This window comes from Sander lucioperca, chromosome 22 (assembly GCF_008315115.2).
Source record: "Sander lucioperca isolate FBNREF2018 chromosome 22, SLUC_FBN_1.2, whole genome shotgun sequence".
Classification (NCBI taxonomy): domain Eukaryota; kingdom Metazoa; phylum Chordata; class Actinopteri; order Perciformes; family Percidae; genus Sander; species Sander lucioperca.
The window spans coordinates 22063255-22090917 of NC_050194.1; the positions used below are offsets into that span (position 1 = coordinate 22063255).

The 27663-nt window shown below is 40.4% G+C and overlaps 1 protein-coding gene across 4 annotated transcripts; it reads left to right on the forward strand.

Moving 5' to 3' along the window:
- The first annotated feature begins 24 nt into the window (after positions 1 to 24).
- Positions 25 to 26604, forward strand: scn4aa (sodium channel, voltage-gated, type IV, alpha, a). Of its 4 annotated transcripts, none has more exons than XM_035997814.1 (27): positions 25 to 254; positions 7546 to 7867; positions 8156 to 8274; positions 9174 to 9263; positions 9347 to 9475; positions 10379 to 10470; positions 10753 to 11046; positions 11140 to 11203; positions 11300 to 11441; positions 11570 to 11770; positions 13258 to 13428; positions 13523 to 13652; positions 14223 to 14461; positions 14551 to 14724; positions 14825 to 15181; positions 19410 to 19922; positions 21638 to 21679; positions 21811 to 21943; positions 22039 to 22193; positions 22310 to 22483; positions 22616 to 22738; positions 23046 to 23327; positions 23417 to 23470; positions 24069 to 24206; positions 24328 to 24432; positions 24661 to 24931; positions 25023 to 26323. In XM_035997814.1, the coding sequence occupies exons 2-27, from the start codon at positions 7595 to 7597 to the stop codon at positions 26321 to 26323; spliced, it is 5766 nt and encodes a 1921-aa protein (XP_035853707.1). In that variant the 5' UTR covers positions 25 to 254; positions 7546 to 7594. The 4 variants fall into 4 exon arrangements, with proteins under 4 accessions (XP_035853707.1, XP_035853709.1, XP_035853708.1 ...); XM_035997816.1 differs by lacking the exon at positions 25 to 254 and having other exon boundaries at positions 7595 to 7867; positions 19410 to 19800; positions 19849 to 19922; XM_035997815.1 differs by lacking the exon at positions 25 to 254 and having other exon boundaries at positions 7595 to 7867; positions 25023 to 26604.
- The last annotated feature ends 1059 nt before the right edge of the window (positions 26605 to 27663 follow it).

The window sequence follows — 27663 nt, forward strand, 5'->3', positions numbered from 1 at the left end:
GCGACCAGCTGTGTGGGAACTGGGGACGCGGTTCCGCTGCTGAAGTGTCAAAGGTCTGATCTGATCCTACCTGGAGCGACTCCTCCGGTTTCACTGCAGGACACCACTGCGTCAGCAACAGCTGTCCTGCAGCCGCGCACTGGCTGCCACAAGGGGAGAATTACGTCCTCAGTGGAAGGCTTTACGGAAGACTTGGTTTTTTTGCCCCCCCAAGTGTCTTGGATTCTGTGGAAATATTTGCTTTACCGTGCAAGGTAACCCGTCACCTGCCGCCTGTAGTCTAAGCGTAAAGAGGATTTCTGCATGAAGCTCAGGATATACAAAGTTTCCTGTCCAGCTGCAGGTTGAAGGGTTTGCTTCGAATGAATTATCATTTATGTTGTGGTGCTATTTTATGTCTTCACTGGTCGTGCGTTTGTCGGCTATTAATCTCAATGCTCCAATTTCTTTGGATAAAATGGATTAATTTGGCAAATTCCTGATTTTAAGGTTAGACTATAGGCTCTTTGGTTTAATGGTTTATTTTTCCTCCTTCTCATTTGGAATGTAACGGAGAAGCACGTAGCTGTTGTTTGATAAAGAGCATTTAAAAGGTCGAAAAATGTAATTGTAGGCTAAATGAAGCAAGGTAGGCTATATAATCAGGTGCACTGCTGAAGGGATTACATGCAAATACGCGTTTTAATAAGAGCGCCTTTGTTCTAATAATAAACACCGGTCTGTAATTGAGCTTAGGTCAAATTTGGAATTGGTAGATTTATGGCTTCTCAGCAATGTGTGTGTGTGTGTGTGTGTGTGTGAGAGAGAGAGAGAGAGAGAGAGAGAGAGAGAGAGAGAGAGAGAGAGAGCGAGCCCATGCAGTGCTGAACTAGTGTTTTACTATGCTACAGTACATGTATTATCAGAGGGAAAACTGTGCATGAGCATCATATAACAGGTGTTCACCTGCCAGGTGAATATCTCCCTGAAGGCACATGGCTGTACTATCCAGTGTGGACACTTTGCAACCTTCTCAATCCCCACTATGCCTACTCCCAGAGGGACAACGTTTTATTATTAGCTCATGTGTTCATGGCAGATAGGCAAGATACTGTGATGCTGTGGATGCTCATACCCCACAATTTCTCTGCCGTTAATCCATGTGGCTCATATCAGAGGTGTGGGACTACAGAGACAGCCTGGCTCCATGCAGGCAAAGCAGATCTTTGGACACAGTGAAAGACATGGAGACTGGTGTTCATATTAGATCCTGTCAACTCTTATGTAACAGGATGGGCTCCTACAGTGGAGCCCCAGCTGCAGTAGTGGATGGGGATCATCAGGGGGTGTTTTTAACTTCTTAGATTGAGATTTTTATTTGCACATTGCATCATTTCTCAATTATTTTTTTGCAAACCTTCCTTGTTTCATCACATATGTGGTAGATGGTATAAAATCGTATTCCTGTTAAATGCATAACGTGTAAAGATGTATCTGTGTTCTTCCTCTGCCTGAGTATGTTGCATCACATGTTCTTGGACGCAGAAGGTGTCGGTTTTGAGTTTCTTTCACCAAGTGAGCCCATGTGACTGCTTGGCTAGGCCTCTGTATTTTCCAGAGTATTCATAAGGTAAAATAAGGTGAAACATGAGTAAAACTTTTCTTCTCCAAATCTAATTTGTGCAGTATAATTGTGATCGATGTACTGGTTTGTTGCTTTCCCCATTTGAATATTATGTGACAGAAATTATGTTTTTTTTTTTTACATTGATTTCAACATGTGCATCTCATTCATGGATATTTGTGTTTTTTAAGGACATGTGTAATGGAGACTTGATAACTAGGAGTGTAGCTGTAGCTGGTTGGGAATATGTGACCACTGTGGTGCATGAATATGATAATAGCTCCCCCCGGTCCCTCACAAGCTGGATGAAATATTCTCCATATCATTTCCACATGTAATCTACTTAGATTTCTGTGCAGCGAGTGCAAAGGCCAAATGGGTCAGTTTGATGCAGCAGAAATCTGTTTAGAAAGCTGCATTAGACTATATCAAAGAACGACATTATTCCTGGTTCATTTAAAATCTTAATTTTCTTTATTATTCATCTATTAGTTTAGATCCAAGACTGTTTAATAGTAACATCATACTATTATGCCGTCATTAACCAGGAGACCAAGATGTTTGTGCTGAAACATTAGCTTCAGCCAGAGACGCATTATTTGGCGGCATCCTCTAATTAATGCCTGACTTTATGAATCAGTAGGCCTATATGTCTCGCTTAGCCATCTGACCATTTTACTGCACCAGGGAGATTACGCTAGGTCTTCACAGCTCCTCGGTATGCAGCAACAGAGGCATACTGCGAATGACGGCAGCTGTCCCCTTAGTAGCAACATAATGCATGTAGGGATAAAGTGCAGACTGAGTCTACTGTGTACACATCTGATAAAGACATCAAAGTAAGACTCCGAGGGCTTGACCCTGAGTAGTTACTGAGGCCATGAACATGCTGATGATTTTCAGTCGTGCAAAACATGCATCTGGTGGCAACACACAATGACACGGTAGGGAGTAGGAACAGGTGGAGAGGTCTGTTTAATGTGGCTCCCTATGGAGTTTGAAATACAAGGTTAACTGGTGAGTGACAGGGTGTTGAAGCAAGCTGGGAGAGGGCGAAGTACAGTGCAGCAAAATCTGACCCCGTGAGAAAACAGGGGGTACAGGAGCACGGTAAATGTCAAAGGACGTGTGGATAAAAGCCCTTGTTTGCTCTGCGGATCTGTTTTTTACAACTTGACTACATTCCAGGAGCGGTTAAGTGCTGTGTAGTTAAGGGGACTGAGACATTGGACAGGACTTTAAACTCTTCAGGGCAACAGAGTTATGCCAACAAATCATTAAAATTGATGAAGATATAAGGTCTTCATACCACTTGACCATGTTGTCTGTTAAAATCACAGCTATAGTACAAGACAACATGAAAGTTGTCTCCTAGAGAAAAGTTTCTGCTCATCTAGTCTAGTTACTCATCAAGTAAAACATATTCTTCCCTGATCATATCACAGGCGATTCGAATGCTGAATTCTAGTGAACTAAACTTTTTTTTACTGCTATGAACTCGAGCTACCCTTGTGACAAAAGCCAAAAGCTACTTTGGCTAGTTTCCGGAGGTGAATATTGGCATTCGCATTCCACGGCCGGCTAGTGTAACCCAGAGGTGTCTACATTACATCGTCTATATCCTCAACTGGAATGTCACGGGGCACATGGCCTTCACTGACATGCAAAGTGATATATATATTACTGTCGGGGAAAGGCTTCTGAAATCTAACATTCACTCCCTCTTCCTCAGCTCGCCACCTGTCCTCAGAGCGACTGAACGAGCACGGCCTTGTAATGAGTTGATTGTCTTCAGCTAGACTCTTAAAATCAAGTAGATTTACTCAAGAACTGTGCTTCAGCAACATTTTGAGGGACTTGTACTACCATTTTACTGTATGTTCCTTTAAACTTCTACTCCACTAGATCTTTAGAGGGAAATATTCTATGTTGTACTGCACTACATTTATTTGACAGTTAGTTTACAGATTATGATTTTACATTAAAAACATACAATACATTTATAAAATACAACAACTTTGTAAGATTAAACCAGTGGTTCCCAACCATAAAAACCAGTGTCTGGCAGGGGCCCTTTACCAAGTTTCAGATGTTGTTAGCAGTTCTACAACAGAGACATTTCCCTTCTAAACTTCTCAGATGATAAATAACAGTTTAAGGCCCAAAGAGGTAAAATGATCCATTATTTCACAAAATATAAGCAAAGATCATATAAACCTCTGAAAAAAATAATAGGAAATATGTGTAGCAGAACTTGTTTTTTCTTCTTTCCTCTCCCATTAATCATCTCACTGTCCCTCAGATTTCTTTGGTCACCGTTAAAAGAGAAATCCGGCGCAAAATGAACCTAGCAGTTAATAACACGTGTACATAGTCAACCGTTCTCTGGGATATGTTTTCATGCTAATCGAATGTGACCAGTTTTAGCGCAAACCGCTAATTAGCTTATTAAGCTAGTCATCGGGGCACGGGTAAAGTAAAAAATCGCTATTTCTATACCACTGACAAGGCTCAAAATAGCACCACACTTCCACGGTAACATAGTGAAGGTCCCTACATGTAAATCGAAGCATTGAGAACTTTGTAAGTGTACAGGTGCTGCTTACGTATTGATGCATCAGTATGAACAATCTAATAATGTTACCTGGAAGGGTACTTGGAGAGCGCAGACCTCCGCCAAGGCCATCTTGCAATGTTAACCAAAGTGAGAAATAATTTGTGTATCTGCCCCTTGATTCAGATCCAAAATGTAATGGGTTCGTCCTTCGCATATGCTACATGCTTCCACCAAGTTTCATGAAAATCGGGCCAGTAGTTTTTACATAATCTTGCTGACATCCTTCTTGCTGGAGGTAATTGTAAATCAGTCACACATTTTACTGAACTAATACTATTACTTTTGATACTTTCCGTATATTTAGCGGATTATGAATTGCTTATTCAAGTGCTTTAAACAACATTTCACACCAGAGATTATACTTTTGTAATCTTACTTAAGTAGGATTTTGAATGCAGAACTTTTACTCGTAACTTAAGTAAAGGATCGGACTATCATTAAATCAAACACTGGTATGTAGCGTGCACTTTAAACCATTTGCTTTTCAGACAGGACTGTTTTTTCTGGACATGTTTTATGATGAGTTTAAGCGTGATATACAGAATCTATTTTGACTGATACTGAATATCGCACTCTACTTGCCTGTAGCCTACTCTTGGCTCTTTCGTGCGAAGAAACACACACTGATAAATGTAGGCTAGCTACAAAACTTAATACGGCGGCAAAACATATTATTTACCTAACTGACAAGGCAACAACCTCTTCAGGGAGGCCTTTTTTGAAATTGGCAGGTTTTCAATTGAGGGTTTTAAAAATAAATTTAAAAAAAGGACATTTAATGGCTTCAGCAGTAATGGTGTGATGTAATGCAATCAGGAAATGTTCCCCATAAGCCACGGAGAAACACATCCATTCTCAGGATGTGTATTTTAAGTTTGGCTCACGGTCGAGGCCGGCGGGGCCCACGGCTCTCAGATTGGGGGTTTGAAACGGGATGATGAGAGGGGAAACTAGGGCTTGGTAGGGAGTAGTAGGTAGGTGTGGAGCTGCACAGGTTGCCTTGATATTGGTTATAAATCTTAAGTTGTTTTTTTTTTGTTTTTTTTTTTGGTAGGATAAAGACAATATTTCCCCATGTAGTATTACTGCTTAAGGAGAAAAGAGAGAGTGTGTGTGCGTGTGTGTGTGTGTGTGTGTGTGTGTGTGTGTGTGTGTGTGTGTGTGTGTGTGTGTGATTGATTGATTGGGGATGCTGGCTTTGATGAGTGATGGAGTTAAGATGGAATGATTGAAGACTTGCGTTGTATGAAAGAGGGATTTAGATCCTCAAGTGTCATGTAGCAGGGTTGTAAAGTAGCGGATAAGGGGTGTGGAGGCGGAAGCTTAGTGTGTTTGAGGCCCCCATGTAAAATAGAAGGTAGTGGAGAGAGGAGTCAGCTTGGTAAGATAAGTTGGCATGCTGTCCTGTTTATCGGAGGGATGTGAGGCGCAGAGCGAAGGCTCAGCCAGGAAGGAATGAGCGGAGTCATCGCGCCTCTGTAACACGACGCTCCGTCTTGATTGCCTGGAGCAGCTGGGCAGCCACCATATCTGTGCGAGTGTGTGCGTCTCCTCGTGTGCGAATGCATCATTTTCTGAGTGAGGTGGTTTGAGGAGGCTACATTAATGTGTGTGATCAGTGGCTATCACTGTGTCTCTTGTTGCCATGTTGATAGCTTTGTGTCTCCTCTCTTTTTACAGCCTGTTACCAGCTAGTTTGTCTGTTTTGGTGATAAATGCCATGTCTGTATTCTTTGCAAAGTCTCTGTATCTTAGTTTCAGAACATGTAGACATTTAAACTTTTGTTTAATAGACTTTATTGCAAGTGGTGACGTTTCAAGGCGACAGCCACAATTTGGCGCTTTGTAGTTCCTTTTGATTTTATCTGTGGTTGTTTTTTTTTTGCTGCACAACTGTGTATCGAACAACTTTCCTTAAATATATTTATTGTTAGCTTAAGGCCCACTTATAGTTGCATAGTGTTTTTGTCCTCAAAATATTTTCAAATCCATCTCAAGAATAATTTGCAATTCATTCAATCTTCAAATCATGCAACATTTGCAAAATGCATATTAATAGTGTTACTATCTAGCAAATACATTTTCCCTCAACAAGGTTTTAGTCAAAGTTTGCACATATGTAGTTATTGATTAATAAAATACCACCTTCAGGTTAAAGAGTTGTAAAAGTTAACAACTATTGCTTAAGCAGTGGTATCTTTTGTTTTGTATTGGAGTGTCCATCCATTTAAAGGATAATTTACTACTTTATTATGTCCATGCTAGCAGGAGCCTAACCTTAGCCGCTCCAGAGGAAAGCAGACTGGTTGCCTAACACATAAAAGATGTAAGCGAATGCCACTTGGACCCGAAATGGAGCGTCTGCTAAGCTAATAAGTAATCTGATGTACACAAGTAATGTCATGGTCTCTTTAGAACGGTGGGAAAGTTTGAGCGCTTGTGCATCTAGTCATTTTGTTACCATCTTGACAACTTTAAGTGCTCGTGGTGCAGTAAGAGGTGCAGGGTCAGAGATGTGGGGCAGGAGGGTGAAGGGTGTGGACATAGATCAAAGACACGTATAGAGAACATTTAGCACAGTGGTTCTCAACCTTTTTGGCTTTTGACCTCTTAAAACAAAAGTGTGTGTACATGTGACCCCCTCACCAGAGGTTTCAAATGTTTTGAGCAGTTCCACCAAACCTGATAGGGATTGTGTCATTCAAATAATCGACACAAGGAGAGGTAAAACAATCTAATAGTGCACAAATAAATGAAGAAAAGTACAAAAACATGTATAAATTTGTGTATACATTTAGTTTTGTGTTTCGTGACCTTGTCAGATTTATCTTTAGACCCATTTTGAGGGTTGGAAACAACTGTTTTAGCATCTGCAACCCACTTGTGTTTGAGGGAAATCACCGATTCATTGATCATCAATCAGATTGATTGCCGAGTTTGATTCATTTCATTTATTGAGTTCATTTATTGAGTAAAAATACCAAACATAGGGTGGTCTCTCTTTCTCTCCCCTCTGTCATCTCTTATTGCCATTTGTCTTAATAAAAGTATATAATGCCCCAAAAAATACATTTAAAAACAACATTTCTCTATTTTATATAACTTTAAACTCAACACATTTGGGGCTTTAACTGTTGGTCAAAGCAAATAAGTATTAATTATAAGTATTTTCATTTTTGGTTCTGGTGACTTGTATTGGGAATTTGTTATTATTTTAATTGGATGATTGATTAATAATAAAATTAATGGTAATTGTTGATGGGACCAGAATTGGAAGAGTCTTACATTATTCTATCTATCTCTGTATTCACTCCTCATCCTCCAGCTCCTTTTAGGGAAACCCCGGTGTGGCGGTATCCCTTCGCGATGCGAAGATGGCGCCCCTGCTCCCTCGCCGAGGCACCGATGCGTTCCGCCGCTTCACCAAGGAATCGCTGGCGGAGATCAAGAGGCTCAAGGATGAAAGAAAAAAGGCTGCAGAAGTAGAGGTCCACAAGGTGGTAGAGGGCCACAAGGAGGAGGAGCCACCGGCCCCAAACGCTGATCTGGAGGCGGGCAAGAGTCTGCCCATGATCTACGGAGACCCTCCATCAGAGCTGCTCAACACACCTCTGGAGGACCTGGACCCCTTCTACGAAGACCAGCACGTCAGTCTGAGCACATCTGGGTCTCGCATGGCATTGAAAAGCTCAGTTGAAACACACACGTAGTGTTTAATGAGCTTGATGCCATCCCTACATAACCTTGAAATGTGACAGGATGTATTACTTTCAGCCGCATACAGTATCCCTTACATTATGTATACCATTTCATTGCTATGCATACGTTACAGTTAAACCGTTTCAAGATTGTCATCACTAAGTATTTATTGAAATGAAAGTATTATTAGACTCTATACAATCTTGCATTCATACATTATAATCTGTGTTTTTCAGACATTCATTGTGATCACTAAAGGAAACACAATCTACAGGTTCAACGCTGAACCGGCTTGCTACATTCTGAGCCCCTTTAGTTTGGTTAGAAGAGGAGCCATCAAAATTCTCATACATTCATATCCTTTGAACTATTGATGCTTGACCTTTTGAATTATTTTGTGTATTTATGTTTTCACCTGGACATGAAGTGATGTTGAGTGGGAATGTCTTATATCAGTGGTGGAAGAAGTGTTTAGATCCTTTACTTAAGGAGATGTACTAATACCACACTGTGAAAATACTCCACTACAAGTAAAAGTCCTCCATTCAAAACCTAATTTAAGTAAAAGTATGTAAGCATTAACAGCAAAACGTACTTCAAGTATTCATTGTGCAGTAAAATGTTCCCTGTCAGTGTATTCCTATTATTATACATCTGATGTTTCTGTTTTTCTGATGTGTATGATGCATTTTACTGCTGTACGTTGATGTTCAAGATTGTGCTAATTTCAACTCCTTTATATACTAGTAGTTTAATCCACAGCGATGCATCATATTCTGTGAGAACCACGTATCTCTAAACAAATTTCATTCTGTTTTTCATGCTGTCAGAAAAACAGCCCTGTTTTCAGCTTTGTGATAATGCGTTTTCCATCCGATCAAAGAGGCTTTTTAAAGTCTTTATTTAGCTTAAGAAGTAGTTTCTCATCACATAAAGGAATATTTCATTCTTTGGTTTATCGCATTCAACATCAACACATCTGGAGATACATGATTTTTACTGGACAGGAAGGGGATGAAAAACTGTAATCTTTGAAGTAACTAAAGCTGTCAGACAAATGTAGTGGAGTAAAAATGACTTAACTTCTGAGATGTAGTGGAGTAGAAGTATAAAGTTGCATAAAATGGGAATACTCAAAAAGTACAAGTACCTTGAATTTGTACTTTAGTAAATGTACTTGGTTACATGCCACCACTGTCGTATGTGTATGTTATACATATAATGTCCATGTTTGTTTCCTTAATCCTGAATTAAATTATTTAGCCTGTTCATCATGATTACGATTCTATCGAATTGTGTATTCATGACGCTGAGCAACCCACCAGCATGGAGTAAAACTGTTGAGTGAGTACTTCTTTATTGTAGTTTTCAGTGATTCCTGTGTTACATTTCATACTTCCACATACTAACTTGTGTTTCTTTCCTAGGTATGTTTTTACTGGTATCTATACCACTGAGGCAACAATCAAAGTGTTGTCAAGAGGTTTCTGTGTTGGGTCTTTTACATTCCTTCGAGATCCATGGAATTGGCTGGATTTCATGGTGATCAGCATGGCGTAAGTGCACTTTCATCTTTCATCTCTCAACTTAGGGCTGCATGATTTGGGGAAAAAAAAACTACTCTATTTTTCTGCCAGATATTACGATTCGATACGCAATTTAAAAAAAAAAAAAAAAAGTTTAGCTAAAGTTCAATATTCTCTGTGTAACAGATAAAACATGTCATGGAGCATTATAACATGACATACCATTAAAACTGCTCTATATTCTTATGCAAGGATGAGAACATGGATATGAATTTCCAGCAATAAATGTTTTTCTTTTAATAAGCATGGCACATTGAACAGTTAAACACAGTACATGTATTTCAAAAGCTTAAGTTATAATACAACAAAAAACAATTAGTACTTCTTGTAAACTGAAATTTCTGATAAGCCTCAGTTCAATAGCAGCGTGTACATAATGCACCTACTACGATCAAATTAAAGTAATACAAAATAAATGGAAAGTCCAGTGGAAAAAAATAAATTAAAAAGCATTAATATAATAATAAAAATAGGAATAAAAAATGTTAAACCGAATGTTACACCAAACATTCGATTTATCGCGTTCTTCGCGATTAGCTAATCGCATTCTTTCAAATCTCGATTTTAGATTTGAAAACGATTAATCGGTCAGCCCTAATCGAACTATGTTGTTGCAATTGATATCAAAAGAATTGTCTTATCATGACATATTCTCCACATCTTGACACAATAAAAGATTTGAGTGCATACATTTCTGCTGAACAGAAGTAACCGTTCAAATCGTAAACATTTTGAGACAAACGATCAGCTATTCTGAAAGCTGTCATTCTGCAGATTTTTGTGTGCATTTTAAGCCAATTGGGAAAGGAAAATTAATTGATGAAATGTAGAGTCTTATCCGGCTTTGATTCATGGTTTGATGTCTTTCCACAGATACGTCACTGAGTTTGTTGACCTTGGCAACGTGTCAGCTCTCAGGACCTTTCGTGTACTTCGAGCCCTTAAAACAATTACTGTGATTCCTGGTATTTTTTACATTTTACATGTATTTTATTTTTTTTTGCGTGTGTTTGAGTATATGTCTGAGTATGAGTGTGTAATTTCACAAAGAAAACCGTATACATGCATACAATTTCATGTTTAAATTAAAATGTTCTGGCATTACGTTTTTGTGAGAAGATTAATAACTGATTAGTACTTGTACTCAACAGTACATGAATCATTTGTTATATTGATTATCATTTGTTGTTGCAGAGCTGTTTGACTTTCTGAGATATGCCACCGGAACATCACTTGTATTTTGTCAGGTTTGAAAACCATCGTGGCCGCCTTGATCCAGTCAGTGAAGAAAATGGTGGACGTCATGATCCTGACCGTCTTTGCCCTCGCTGTGTTTGCCCTCGTTGGCCTTCAGCTCTTTATGGGAAATCTGCGTCAGAAGTGTGTGCGATGGCCCATCCAACCAAATGAAACGGCATTTGAATTATTTAACTCCACCGCCACTTTTAACAACACCATGTCTTTCAACAACACCATGGGCGTCAATCATACAACATATTCCAACGGCACCTTCAATTTCAATGAGTATATTGAGAACTCGGGTATGTTTAACACATTATGTCTCTTATTTGAAGCTAATATTGTCCTCAGAAGAAAAGGTTCCAAGGTTTCTTGTTCTTCTTGTTTGCCTTTAGAGAATCACTATTTTTTGGAAGGCAGTCTAGATGCTCTACTTTGTGGAAACAGCTCTGATGCTGGGTATGTATTATGCACACTGACACATCTGGTCTTAGTGTGATTTGGAGGCTGTGAGAGCTATATTGGAGCACGATGACTCTTCTTCTTTGTTGATAGAAAGTGCCCAGAAGGATACACGTGCATGAAGGCTGGGAGGAACCCCAACTTTGGCTACACGAGTTTTGACTCGTTTGGCTGGGCCTTCCTGGCCCTCTTCAGACTCATGACGCAGGACTACTGGGAGAACCTTTTCCAGCTGGTTGGCACTTCTTTCATTTGTTGCAAACAGATTTATGATGTCTAACTTGTAACTTTAAAAAAAATTATAGTTACGAAAAAAGAAATGTGTTCTTAGTTCTCGTAGCTTCTGTTTTGCTCCAAACACAGATCCTTCGGGCAGCTGGTAAGACATACATGCTATTCTTTGTGGTGATTATCTTTCTGGGCTCCTTCTACCTCATCAACCTCATCCTGGCTGTGGTAGCCATGGCTTATGAAGAACAGAATCAGGCAACTCAGCGAGAGGCCATCGAGAAAGAGGAAGAGTTCCAGCGGCTACTAGAGCAATTCAAGAATCAAGATGAGCAGGTAACTTTTACAAGCAATGGGGAGACAGCTAACCATATCTTTACACGTCTGCTCTTTTAGAGCCGTTATAAAAGGTTAACGTCAGTTGGTAAAAAAAAATGTGACCCGTTTTCAATCTTTCCAAATAAAAGATTTGGGTTCCTTTCAAACAAATTGCCCCTAAATAACACGGATGGTTCCATGCAAAGCTCTTCGCAAGTAAAATGTAGGATCCGATCACTACTTTCATTGAAGTCTGGGTGTTTTATTCAAATTTATAGCATTTGAAAAAAAAAATTAAAATGGTCTCAAGACAGTATCCTGACTAAACTTTGCCTTTGATCTTAACTATTTTTCAAAACAATTTATAATTTCTGCTTTTTAACTAAATAATTAGGTATGATTTCATATGAATGTGGTTTATTGACCACAAATTTCAAAAAGAATTGTAAAACTAGTGGTAATAAGTTGGTGTAAGTGGTGTACATAATGGTGGTAGTGGGGAACAAAGTGGCGAAAGTGTTGAAAAAAAGCATTAAAAAGTGTTCATTTTTAGTTTTGACCCGGGAGGACAACACAAGGGTTAACTCAATGACTGTTGTTGTTGCCATGGGACAGCTTGTAGCAAAAATGAATCACATTTTTGTTTGGTTCCTTAATACCGAATTATGACAAATACCTGTAATTTCATGATTCAAGTGTGATAAAACAATTAATGTTTCACTTTTTTTTTTTTAAGCTTGGTAAAATGCATAAAAGTGTTAATTGTCAACAAATAACTCATATTGTTGCCATTTAAATTGAAACAAGCACTCCAATTCAGTTTATTCCTTTTTGCAGTTATTGTAAACCTGTCTACCACAAATTTATATTTTAGTTTAGTTAGTTATATATTGTATCTAGTCTGGCTATCACCAGACCACGCTCAATCTTTTAAGATTGAACATTAGTCTGGGGAGTCTGCTCTGTATTTTCTACTGCACAAGAGGCGGGATCAACGGGCATAGTTCAAATGACTCTGTACGCAATTGAATAGTCCTTCAACCAATCAGACCAACGATCCGGGTGACGTAGCAGCGACAGTGGCATCAACGGGTTGCTGTGCTTCGGTGGCCGGCTTGTTGAATGTAAACGAAAAGCTGCTTGGTCGCTTCTCTATCGTCATCGTGTTAAACCCGCCAATAGTGCACCAGGTGGATAAGCCAGTTTGTGATTGGTTCCTGCAAATTTGTAACGGAAGTAGGATAGATAAATGTACAGGTTTCCAGCCTGAGCTGCAGAGCGAAATCAAATCGCCCCCAGATCGGGCTAGGTTTACCCAGTCTATAGTGTATCCCTATATTGAAAACATTTTTTTACCTGCATGATTTTCTTTTTGTACATATTTAATGGTCATTGTTGGAGGGAACCTGAGATCTAAGATTTTCATTGCCAAAGACTGTGCTTCTCTGTGATCGTTGTGCATTTGACAATAAATAACTTGCCACTTGTTTTTTTGTATCTCACAGGCAAAAGGTCTTGGGAGCCAAATCACTCTAACCAGTAAGAAGTCGCTCAGTCATCACACCATATTTGATATGACGGATGATGAACGAAGCCTTGGACATGATGAAATTATCAAGGATTGTAACGGGAGAATCATTCCCCGTCTGTTAATCAGAGCACCCACCATGGTCAAGGTATGACGGCCGCCCTCCGTTCACAATTAATCTGGTTAATTTGAAAAATGTTGTTTAGATATGCAACTGACAGATGTAACGTCATATTTTACAGTCTGCTGCAGATTACGAACTCCGAGAAAAGTCATTAGGCTCGGCGCACAGCAGGCTTAATCTGGAAGAACCAGGCCTGACAAAGATGACTGCTAGTGCTCTGTCTGTGCTCACTGCAGCTGCTATAGAAGGTAGAGTGCCAATGAAGATAGAAACTTAACACTGATAATGCACCGACAATTGTCAAACAGAATCCCAAGATATAGGATTTATTTTCTAGCTTTGATTAAACTGTAAGTAGACGACACAACAGCACAATTATGTCTATTTCAGAGTACTGTTTTTATGCTCAGCGGCAGGGTGTAAGCAGCTATAAATGTCCAGTTCCTCCAGGGAATGAAGAAATACACAAGGCTTAGTTGCCGGTTCTTAGAGGACATGCTCTAATGTGTGCCTTAATTACTTAGATTATCAAGCAGTTGTTAACGTTATACACACATTTTATCCAAGGCCAATACAGTAGCATTGTCTTGAGCTTGCCATAATCACATTGTGTACTGGAGAAATCCCTGTCAACATATTAGGTCGCGCCCCCATAGTGTTAAGCTTTGGCTATTTCAGCTCGACTATAACTTGGCACAGACATGCATTTTAATGTCACTCATCATTGCTCTCTGTTAGCTGTATCATACACATCATTTTAAGATATGCTTGGATCACATGAAGGTAGACTACCTAATTTGTTTTTTTTCTTTGTCTAGAGTTGGAGGAGGCTCAGAGGCCGTGCCCACCCGGCTGGTACAAGTTTGCAGACATGTTCCTGAAGTGGGACTGCTGCCCGCAATGGGTGTTCTTCAAAAAGTGGATGCACTTTGTGGTGATGGACCCTTTTGTCGACTTGGGCATCACCATCTGCATCGTGCTCAACACCCTCTTCATGGCCATGGAGCACTACCCCATGACCCCAGAGTTTGAATACATGCTCTCAGTGGGGAATCTGGTGATTATTGCCCCGTTACATTTCAATGTCATCGCAGAAATGTTCTTACATCTCAGACTTGATTTGAAAAGAAACGTATGCCCCTATAGGTTTTCACCGGGATCTTCACAGCGGAGATGTTCTTCAAGCTGATGGCCATGGATCCCTACTACTACTTTCAAGTTGGCTGGAACATTTTCGACAGCATCATCGTCACTCTCAGTCTGGTGGAGTTGGGGCTGGCAAATGTCCAGGGCCTGTCTGTCCTCAGGTCCTTCCGTCTGGTAAGAAACGATAATATATGCATCCATTTACAAACAAAGAGGGGACTGCATACATTATTATTCACTGTCTTTGCTTGTGTCTGTCCTGTGTTGGAGATAGCTTCGTGTCTTCAAACTAGCAAAGTCCTGGCCCACGCTCAACATGCTGATCAAAATTATTGGTAACTCAGTAGGAGCTTTAGGAAACCTGACTTTGGTGCTGGCCATCATTGTCTTCATCTTCGCCGTGGTGGGTATGCAGCTCTTTGGCAAGAACTACAAGGAATGCGTGTGCAAGATCTCCGTAGACTGCGAGCTGCCGCGCTGGCACATGAACGACTTCTTCCACTCGTTCCTCATCGTGTTCCGCATCCTGTGCGGGGAGTGGATCGAGACCATGTGGGACTGCATGGAGGTGGCTGGAGCTGGGATGTGTTTAGTCGTCTTCATGATGGTTATGGTCATCGGAAATCTAGTGGTGAGTGCAACAATTATTTATTCATTGCTGATCCATATTGGCATTTCTTTAAACCAATCACAATCGTCATAGGCGGCGCTAAGCAGGCTCGGTGTCGCTGCTAAATAGCCTCGGGAAGGAACTTGTTTTGCAACAGAAAACTCAGATTGGACAGATAGTCTAGATAGCTGTCTGGAAGCCGGAAGCATCAAGAGAGTGAAACTTCTTCCCTTATTAAAAATTCTTTGGTTGTATATATGTATTTTTTGATTCCTATTGGCATCCACAAAGTGGTCGCTAGTCTGCCTGCGGTCCACACAAAAACAATAACAATAGAAACTATTTAAAATAGCTGTTAATAAAACAAGTAAAGGCAAAACAAGCCAAATACTAGAAGGGCCCTCAAAGAGTGCAGACCTCTACCAATGCATGTCCTATCTCGCAATGTAAACGTTCAGACTTGAGGGGTAATTCACGTGAATTTTCATGGTCGGGAACTCACTTTTACGATTACTCCAACACCATACAAATGTCCAATTGCCCAATTTCACAATGTTAACTAAAGTGAAAATGAATTTGTGCATCTGCCCTGATCCAGTCCAAAATGTAGAGGGGTTGTTTCTTAGCCCATGCTACACCCTTCCAACAAGTTTCATGAAAATCAGGCCAGTAGTTCTTCCACAATCCTTAATCATATAAAAACCTTATTGCATCTCAGTCACTAGGGACATTTTACTTTTGATACTTAAAGTATATTTTGCTGATATACCGATGTACTTCTGTAAGCTTAATTGAGTAGTATTTTGAATGCAGGACTTTTACTTACACTGGTACGTAACGTGCACTTTAAACTATTTGCTTTTCAGACATGACTGTATTTTCTGGATGATGACTTTAAGCGTGACATTACATTACATGTCATTTAGCTGACGCTTTTATCCAAAGCATTACAATTGCTTTATATGTCAGAGTTCGCACACCTCTGGAGCAACTAGGGGTTAAGTGTCTTGCTCAAGGACACATTGGCTGATGATGCAGTGGGAATCGAACCCAGCTCTCCCACACCAAAGGCATGTGTCATAGCCACTGCACCATCACCACCCCAGACAAACAGACAAACCACACCTCACAGAAAACATGACCTCCTTGGCAGAGGTAATAAAGATCCAAAAATAAGTGAAATGATAGCAGAAATACCCCGCTTACATTAAAAGGTGTGTTTGCATGTATTTAATTGGTCAACCCACTGTGTTGCTGGCCGATGTCGCACTGCGTTGAGGTGAAAGTTGAGCCAGGCTAAATGTTTTTTTAATGCAATGCCCCTGCGTTTTTTGGCTGGAGCCCTCTGCGTTAGCACCCCCGCTGTACCAACACAGTTGTCTCTTTGAAATCAATCGGTCTGAACACGGCCTAAAGCTGATATATATACATGTAAGGAAACATAGAAGACTGTATGATGTTACACGGCTCAATTTCACTGAGATAAAAATAGTTATTTCTCCGTTTTATGATCTAGGGTAAACAGACATGATGATTCTTATTTTGTGGCTGCGTTGTCAGTGTTTTTTTAGTCTGCGCTTATATCAGCTAATCTCAAGGAGATGATCATTCCTGAGCTCACAGATGCTGCCACTCAACTACACATGCAACCATCACAACTGCGAAGCTGTCAAGCTGACAAACTATTTAGAAAAATCTAACAATCTAACAGTTATCTTAATATAATGCCAGGAGATTTTCTGGCATGCATGACTCAGCAGTCTATTGTTAACCCCTCAGCTGACAGATGCCAAGGACAGACACAGATGGGGGGTGGGGGGCACTGCAGTATCTTAGGTATTGTAGTATGAGTAATACATACATAAACACACAGGAGAGAATACAATACATATATTTGAATGTTTTTGGAGCTCAAAAGTGGCTTGAGCTACACTGTAAACACAGATGTCCACATATTCTAATATAAAGAATATCACCACGTACTATTTCATATGATAACTGTTCACTAACCTTTTCACACAGTGTCTTGGTGTAATTTGCGTGAAGAGTTTGTGATGCTTAGTGAAGAATCCTGAATGTCTGGAGCACGGAAATACTGTCCCTGACATTTTATCTTGGCCTCACAAAACAAGGACGTAGGACAGATAATACAGATAATCACACTCACACATCATTTCAGCATCGTATTTAATGACTAGCACCGAAGCCATTTCCTGTTAGGTTATTCCTAGAAATGGAAAGGAAATGGCTCATCGTCAAGCTAACAAAGGTATTGCAATGGCCGCACTGTGCCAAAATTATCACGACTTTCTTGTGATGCACACTATTTTCACTGACATAGAGGCATATATTATACTTACACACTTGAGGTGTGTGTGTGCGGGGGGGTTCTATTTAAATCAAATGACCTGAGCCACCAAACAGTGGTTTTGACCTTGAGTATGTGCTAAGATCCGGCTCAAGAAAGCATGCTGCCACTGAAGGGACAAACACAGCTGAGACAGCTGAGTGAGCAGAGCTCAGGTGGCAGGGGGACTGGGTGTTAAGGAAAAGTAATTTGATAGCAGATTGAAGCGTAATCGATGAAGAGGTAATCATATTGGGCCATCAGCGCCACAGCAGTTGGAATGAATTTAACTGGCATGTTTAGGGATGTGTTCTGGTCATTTTGTGCTCATTATCTTTCCTCTTTATGATCAAAAATGCTCCTGATTGGGGTGCCTGGGTAGCTCACCGGGTTGAGTGTGCGCCCCATGTACAGAGGCTCAGCCTTTGCCGCAGCGGCCGCCGGTTCGATTCCGACCTGTGGTCCTTTGCTGCATGTCATTTCCCGCCCCCTTTCCTGTCTTCAGCTGTCGTGCCTAATAAAGGCCTAAAATACCCCCCCCAAAAAATATTTTTAAATTTCCTGAAATGAGAGCGTTCTCATCTGCATTCTTTATTGACTTTTGGCATTGAAGTTGTTGCCTAAGAAGAAAGAACACTTCATTTTAAATATTATTTTATATATTTTTAAAGGCTCATATGATCATTATTAAGAACGTGGAATTCTTTAACTAGAAATATTAAAGGAATAGTGCAGCATGTTACACCCTTTGTCTAGAAATATTAAAGGAATAGTGCAGCATTTTACACCCGTTTGCTTTCTTGCGGAGAGTTTGATGAGAAGATTGATACCATTGTTAAATCTGAAACCACAGCCAGCAGACAGTTAGCTTAGCGTAAAGACTGGAAGCAGGGGAAACAGCTAGCCTGGCCATGTCCAAATTGCTGACTCCCTGGCAACCTTACGGTGTGTAAAAGACTCCCTGCACCCGGCCAAGAAATCCTGCAAATAACCCCACATAAAACCACAACTTATCATTTTAACACACGGAGTTAACAAACAAGATATTACATGTTAATTAGAGGTACTGTTAGGCAGATTTTTTTTTTTTAAACTTTGGACAGAGCCAGGCTAGCTGTTCACCCCTATTTCCAGACATTACGCTTCAGATTTAACTGATAGACATGAGACAATATTTCCCAAAATGTCAAACTATTTCTTATAAAAACCGAGCTTCTCACATCAGCATGTTACTAGAGCTGCTCTATAGGAAGCTGAATTTAGAACAACTGGGAAATCACCTAACCATCATGTCTGTTTCCACTCCTCTACTGTTGGGCTTGTGTTTTGTGCAGCTCATCCTTTCCCCTCAGCCGTCTTTACTGATTCACAGCTCCCATACTGAAATGAGGGAGATGAGCCTGCCATGTAACCATGATCTCCCGCTAAACCTGGGAAAGAGGAACCGAGAAATTGACTAACAGGTTTAGACACTAAAGATAGCTGCGTCTGCAACAGGAGGCAGACGACATAATATTCATTGACGTGCCATCACAGGACCAATTTAATATGTGATGTGTATTTGAGCCGGACTTTTAGTCCAGCGATGTCGGCATTCTTTGACACAGCGATTATTAAATCAATAATTATTTCACTTGCAGACGCAGTGGGGATTCACTCACTCTTAATTCTGATAGAAAAATATTACGGTTTAATTCTTGTACAGTAATCACAGTTAGAAACTGATTCTCGATATTTCATACACTGTAGCTGCATACTAAATACAGACTGTGTGCATCTGTTGCAATGCAAAGATAAATGAGGAGGAGAATAGGTTTATTTTCTATAATATAAATATATATAAAAATCTGATTTCGACCTCAGCGTATATATTTATCATTGCCTTCACGTTTCTTTCGCCAGGTGTTGAACCTCTTCCTGGCCTTGCTGCTCAGCTCGTTCAGCGGAGACAACCTCTCCACGGGGGACGACGACGGAGAGATGAACAATCTCCAGATTGCCATTGGCAGGATCACACGAGGCATCGACTGGTTCAAAGCGTTCATCGTTCAAACTGTCCTGCAGATTCTGGGCAGAAAGCCCAAAGAGCCCGAGGAGGGTCCGACGGACGACGAGGACCCTAAAACAGAGGCAATTGAAATGAACCACTTGGACACAAGTCAGGATTTCAAAATGGCAGATGGGATACCCAATTGTTTGGTTGAAGGCCGGCCTTCTGGATTTATTGTGGATGGAGAGCTCAGTCTCAATGTGCCAATCGCTCAGGGAGAGTCAGACTTTGAAAACCTGGGTGGTGATGATGATGATGATGATGATGATGATGATGATGATGATGATGATGATGATGATGAAGATGATGCTGATTGTGCTGATGACTCAGAGATTTCAGATGAGATAAATAATCTGCATTACTCGGTAAGTACAGCAACAGCATCTATATTTTAAAGATGTAACACTTTTACTTGCAGTGTCAATCTCAGAAACTGTTTAAACAATAAAAATCAAGTTTTCTGAACACAGGCTGTCCTCTCTGACAGGCTTTATGCTTTGCCACTCAGCAGTATGAGTACTTCCCCTCTTTTTTATTTTTTTTTTATTTTTATAGATTATTTTTAGGGCATTTTTAGGCCTTTATTTCCACAGGACAGCTGAAGACATGAAAGGGGAGAGCGAGATGCTCCTTAAATGGGTCGCATACGGCTTCAAGACCTACTTCACCAATGCTTGGTGTTGGTTAGACTTTTTCATTGTAGATGGGGAATGACATGCAGCAAAGGGCCGCAGGTCGGAGTCGATACCGCGGCCGCTGCGTCAAGGAGTAAACCTATATATATATATATATATATATATATATATATATATATGTGTATGTATATGTATATGTATGTATATGTATATGTATATGTATGTATATGTGTGCGCCTGCTCTACCAACTGAGCTAACCCGGCCACAACTTCCCCTCTTTTAATGACACTGGACACATTGACAGCATGCTATACAATACATGCAAACTAAAAGCCACACTGATCGTGACAATTATGAACACATCCCGCAAAAATGACCTATTCTGCATCTAACATACCTCACAAAGCATGCTGCTTATAAAGTAGTGTACAAGATTAAATGTGGCATGTAATAAATCACCCACTTGCATGGTCCTCAGGATAAGCTATGTGAGAGACTCTTACAGAGCCATATCCATATCAAAAGTAACCAGTTTTTATCTCTGTTTTGGATATTTCAAAAAAATCTAATTTCTAATTGTCCTGAAATGTAATAAGTGGTACACCATGGTGCACCTACACAGGTGTTGACATGATGTGACTGACTGGACAGACTGTGCTTGATTGACATTCCCCTTACACTTGTTAGGCAGTATCACATTCCATTTCCGTTTGACGAAATGTACCTGCACTCGGCTCCTAAATGGAATTGAAATCACGTTTTTCTGATGTGGGTAATAAATAATATATAGATTAAAATGATCACAAACTGTGTATGAAACAGTGTATGAAAATGATGCTCCGATTTGTAGTCTGGTAGTGTGATAATGTGCTAAATATAGTGATAAACCACGCTAGAACAAGCACAAAGTTACATGTGTTCACCATGGCTTCAATAGAAGTGAATGAGAAACAAATATTTGTATATCAGAAATGTAATGTAACAAGTCCCTTTTTAGCCTTGTTGCATTTACAAATATCTCTGTGTGGATGAGCAGGGCCTTGATTGCATTACTTAACGGCCCTGCACAGCCACACAGGTTCACCTCATTCTGGCTGATTAGAGCTTACGTGAGGTCAACAAAGTCTGTGTACTGAATTAAAATATAAATGGTGAAGGTGTAAGTTGTTCCGCCTTAACAGGTGAAAGAAAGCTATCAGAGTATGAGGAAGATGTCACTCAAGCAGCATCTGTAGACGCCCACACAGTCCAGATAGAGGTCCAATCATAATTGAGAACCCCTCTGTAGGTGTTCTGCAGAGCCTGGAAAATTAACCCTCACCCAGATATAAACTATAAACACAAAGCTAATCAAATGTTAAAATATTTTTTTTGGAAAAAGAAACTCGTCTCACTGTTTATGAATGCTTACTAAAGTTCATTCTTTATTCCTCTGCTATTTTAGGAAAACTTAGAAGATGAAAGTAACTTGCTGGGAAAAGGCAAAGTGAGTAAATCTGTAGACCAACATGAACAAAACAAAATTGTATAGGGGGTTCTGCTCAAAACAGAACACTCAATAATGTATATTTAGCATGGTGGCTTTGTAACTGAGCTTCAATTGTAATTCTTGACTAGCTGATGGGTGCTTTGAATGATGGGGATTCTTCAGTGTGTAGCACAGTGGACTATCAACCACCTGAGCCTGAACCAGAAGAAGTGGAAGAAGAAGAGCCAGACCCAGTGGAGCCAGAGGCCTGCTTCACTGACAGTATGAACAACCACGATAAAACCCGATCATTTAACCACAAACTGTAAAATGATCTTCTCACAGACAATAAACCTTTGATTTTCCTCTCCCCTCAGACTGTGTGAAGCGCTGGCCGTGTCTGACTGTGGACATCACCCAAGGTAAAGGCAAGAAATGGTGGAACCTCCGTAGGACTTGCTTCACTATTGTGGAGCATGACTGGTTTGAAACCTTCATAGTCTTTATGATCCTCCTCAGCAGCGGAGCTCTGGTGAGTGCTGTCATCAGTGCAACAAATTTCGAAATGTTGACTGTTTTATGATAGTGTTAAGATACTGTATTACTGTTACAACGTGTATTTAAGTATCCCATATCTTTCTTTGGCAGGCCTTTGAAGACATATACATAGAAAGGCGCCGAACAATCAAAATTATTCTGGAGTTTGCTGACAAAGTTTTCACCTACATCTTTATCATCGAGATGCTCCTTAAATGGGTCGCATACGGCTTCAAGACCTACTTCACCAACGCTTGGTGTTGGTTAGACTTTTTCATTGTAGATGTAAGTTTTGCCATCTTACTTTAAAGCTGACCTGTATGTGTAACTTTCAACAGAACATGCATATAAACATGTTTTATGTCAGATAGAGTCCGTGGTAACACTTGAATAGGAAATGTCTTGATTCTGCCACAGATTTCCCTGATAAGTTTAGCTGCCAACTGGATGGGATACGCTGAGCTTGGACCAATCAAATCCCTCAGGACTCTCAGGGCACTAAGGCCTCTTCGAGCGCTGTCAAGATTTGAAGGGATGAGGGTGCGTTTTTGGATGTGCGACCCACGTTTGAGCAATGTGCATGGCTAACCTTGATGTAGATGATGCAAAGGCTGTTATGTTTAATGCATTATCATACTACTTTGACTGGCTTTCCTCTACAATGTGTGTTGTGTGCATGCTTACACCATGGCTGCTGTACCCGAGCGGACTGAGGTAAGACTGAGTACGAGTAGAACTTGATGGCAAGCTTGTTGCTCACTCTTAGAAACAAAGTAAACTAGGTAATATAGTTCTATACATTTGTATATAGTCCCTGAACTCTAATAAAGTCCTCTCCTTCGGGCAGGTGGTGGTGAATGCTCTCGTTGGAGCGATTCCTTCCATCTTCAACGTGCTGCTGGTGTGTCTGATCTTCTGGCTCATCTTCAGCATCATGGGAGTTAACCTGTTTGCCGGGAAGTTCTACCGCTGCATCAACACCACCACAGAGGAGCTGTTCCCCATTACGGAGGTCAACAACCGGAGCGACTGCATGGCTGTCAAAGAGGCCACGAAGGAAGCCCGATGGGTCAACGTCAAAGTCAACTATGACAATGTGGGACTAGGCTATCTGTCACTGCTTCAAGTGGTGAGGAGTGCTGTTTCCATTATGGTATACTTGGAAATAAAATGGTTGAAAAAGTTGTTCAATGACAGATTTGTGCTCTGTGTTTTCAGTCAACTTTTAAAGGCTGGATGGACATCATGTATGCTGCCGTTGACTCAAGAGAGGTAGTTATTATTTACAATAGTACATTTAGCATTAAATGTGTTGGTATCCCTTTGTTTTATAGCCCTATGTATCAGTACTTAATACAGGGGAAACAAATTAAATGAAAAAGGCCTGTGTACAGACCATTCATTTATGATTCTATGTCCATGTATACTTTTGGTGAATTACAAATGTATGATGATGATGTAATAATATTTAGAAAAATAGTTGAGGCAACTTATGAGAATGAAGATTTACATTAGAAATCCCCCCAAAAAATTCAATAACTTAATAACAATTTTGTCTTAGATAGTGTGTATATTAAGAAGCATTTTATTGGGCACGGATAGAAATTAAATAAATAGTAATAAGAAATGCAAGTCTGGATTTCAAATACTCTCCTTCCCCTTTCTTACACCTCCCTGCTCTTTAAGATAATTGAATATATATGTAATATATATGTGACAGATGGTGATGGTGAAGTGAGTCCAGTCTTTGGATCAACAAGTACCCTGTCTGAATATCATATTCCAGTATAACCTTTCATCCCCTGTCTTCCCCACTGTGTCTCACACCCATCTTTCTTACTAATGCTTAAAATGTTTTGTTCCTTTTTAGGTAGAGGAGCAACCTTCTTATGAGATCAACCTCTACATGTACATTTACTTTGTCATCTTCATCATCTTTGGCTCTTTCTTCACACTCAACCTCTTCATTGGTGTCATTATTGACAATTTCAACCAACAAAAGAAAAAGATAAGTATCTGTGCCAATACAAAAGCGATTGATGTTTTTTCTTTAAGTTTAACATCTATACTTGTTGTCACCTAATTTAAATACCTATAATAACGATGTTTGTGTTATGTTGTGTCTGCACTTTGGAGATAAAGACATCTTCATGACTGAGGAACAAAAAAAGTACTATGAAGCCATGAAGAAACTTGGCTCCAAGAAGCCACAGAAGCCGATTCCACGTCCAACGGTATGTCATTCATTTAAAACGTAAAGACTATTGTTTGACTATTTGTTTTATGTTGAAAAGCATAAATGAGGTAGCCCTAAGTAATGACACATCAGCTCGGCATGCGTATGTATGTTGACGTCAAAAGTGACCCCTGTGTTGACCCTTTCTGCACACTGCTGGTGTGAACAGGCCGAATGACCCTATTGGAATTGTGTTTCTGTTCCTCGCCGTCCCTTTGACCTACAGAACCCAATCCAGGGGTTGGTGTTTGACTTCATCAGTCAGCAGTTCTTTGACATCTTCATCATGGTGCTCATCTGCCTCAACATGGTGACCATGATGGTGGAGACGGACGACCAGAGCGCAGAGAAGGAAGATTTCCTCTTTAAAGTAAACGTGGCTTTCATTGTCGTCTTCACCGGAGAGTGTGTGTTGAAGCTCTTTGCCCTGCGGCAATACTACTTCACCAACGGATGGAACGTTTTTGATTTTGTTGTGGTCATCTTGTCCATAGCTGGTGGGTGAATTACATTACTTAGAATCTACAAATTGCTACTGTGTTCAAACAGACAATAGGTGTTCATATATATTGTCTCCTTTTATTTCAGGTACAATGCTCTCAGACATAATCGAGAAGTACTTTGTGTCACCCACTCTGTTCAGAGTGATCAGACTGGCCAGAATAGGCAGGATTCTGAGACTTATCAAAGGAGCGAAGGGCATTCGGACGCTTCTCTTCGCTCTAATGATGTCACTTCCTGCCCTGTTCAATATTGGCCTCCTGCTCTTCCTCGTTATGTTCATCTTCTCCATATTTGGCATGTCAAACTTTGCCTATGTCAAGAAGCAGGCTGGAATCGATGATGTATTTAACTTTGAGACATTTGGGGGCAGCATTATCTGCTTGTTTGAGATCACAACATCAGCCGGCTGGGATGGACTTTTACTTCCAATGCTGAGCAATGAGTTTCCAGACTGTGATCCAGACTTTGAGAACCCAGGCACGGATGTAAAGGGTAACTGCGGCAATCCGGTCATGAGCATGACATTCTTCTGCAGCTACATTATCGTCACATTTTTAGTAGTGGTCAACATGTATATCGCCATCATCTTGGAGAACTTCAATGTGGCGCAGGAAGAGAGCGGTGATGCACTCTGCGAGGACGACTTTGAGATGTTCAATGAGACTTGGGAGAAGTTTGACTTAGATGGATCTCAGTTCATTGAGTATCGCCAGCTCTCAGATTTCTGTGATACCTTGCAGCCGCCGCTGAGGGTTGCCAAGCCCAATCGGCTTCGCCTGATTGAAATGGATCTGCCCCTGGTCATTGGGGACAGGATCCACTGCCTGGATGTCTTGATGGCCGTCACACAGATGGTCTTGGGAGACACAGTGGAGATGGCGGCAATGCGGCTGAGCATCGAGGCCAAGTTCATCCTGAGCAACCCCACCTCAGACTCCTTTGCACCAATTACGACAACGGTGCGCCACAAAGAAGAGCAGATGGCTGTTGTAGTCATTCAGAGGGCTTACCGCAACCACCTGCTGAAACGCTGCATACGCCACGCCGCTTTTATGCACCGCTGTAAGAGGGTGGGTAGAAAGGATGAAGGTGAAGACCCACCAGAGAAAGAGGGTATGCTCGCACGAAGGATGGGAGTGCTCTATGGGAGCAATGTGGACCTTGCAGGGGAGATGGAGCAGGCTGATTTAGAAACTCTAGCAAGCCAACAGCCTCCTAATCCCGAGACATTGTCACATTACACAGAGGCCCAGTGCTGTCCAGAACCCCCCGAGCCAAATATCATTGTTGTACCTGTAGAAATTACTAATGAGGTTTTATTACATTCTGCCCCCAACCCACACCTCTTTATCCTACATGCAAATCTGAGAGAGACGATTGTATAACAAACAGCAGAAAACAATTAATCATGCCCCCCCCCCCCCCTTTTTTTACCAGTCAAGGAAGTAGTGTTGGCATTTGATTTTCCACATTAGATGTTACACAGTGCTAATGCATGTTTAAACCGCATTTTTGATCATTAAAATTAACAAACAATTCCTGTTTTTTGAATACAATATTTAAGTGTCTTTTTGGCTTGAAGGTGAAACTGGAGCACATGGTTTTCTCTGATAATAAAGACATCAGGAAATATAAACCACAATCAACGCTAAATGGGAAGTAACTACAAATAAACTAGTTTACACATTGAATGTGTAAATGATTTCATTTGGCTGCAAAAAACAATAATATGCTAAAATATACAATTACCAGTTGTACGTGTTTAGTCACATTAGTCGAAACCTCTCTTCTGTGGCTGTGATGCTTTTTCTCTGGATATTGGTGGGAATGAATTGTTTATTTTAATTGACATTTCCAAATTAAAGCTATAGTGCGTTGTTTCCGCCGCCCCCATGAGGAATTCTAAGTAATGACAACAAAACTGCCCCCCCCCCCTCCCCCACGCACTTGCTAGTAGTAGACCGAGTAGGACACGTAGGATTAAAAAAACATGATGGACTCTTCAGAAGAGGTAATTATCGTCACTCGAGTTTCTGCGCGCGAAAGTCACCGGATGGCGCAATCTTCTGAACATAGTCATACTGAGAAACACAGAGAGAGTTGTGTGGAGTTGCTAGTCTTAATTAGCTTTGTAGCAACTCATTTGGCAATGGCTTGAATGTAATGGACGTTCATTAAAAAAAAACTGTAAAACAGTTACACACTAAAGCTTTAAGGGCACAATTACAGATATGATTTCTCAGCATTTAAATGTACACTGGCTTTGAGAAAACTGCATCACTTAATGTCAACCGAAAAAGAATATTGTTAGTATTTGTTTTTGCAAGATTAAACATCATAGTGGACCAGAATCTGTCATATGATACCTTTCTAATGAAAAATCAATCTTGAAATTGCAAGACTGAGCACCCTGTATTTGTGAAATCTTTTTTTTATTTTTTATAAATAGTCATTTTAATGCACACTTTGGTTGAAGCCTTCATTTATGCTAGCAATAACTTTGCTTTTGGTATGGCTATTACCAGAAAACCAAAATATGTGCCCCAGTTTCTAACTAAAGAGTAACTTGAACAACACATGGGAAAACCTGAATGATCCTTTATAGGTTTTTATGCTGTGTTTGTTATACACAGTGTGTATACATTTAAAAGCAACAACATACTGTATCCATCTTCTTCCGACATGAATGCAGCACTATTGTCTAACTCTACAGAGCAATATAAAT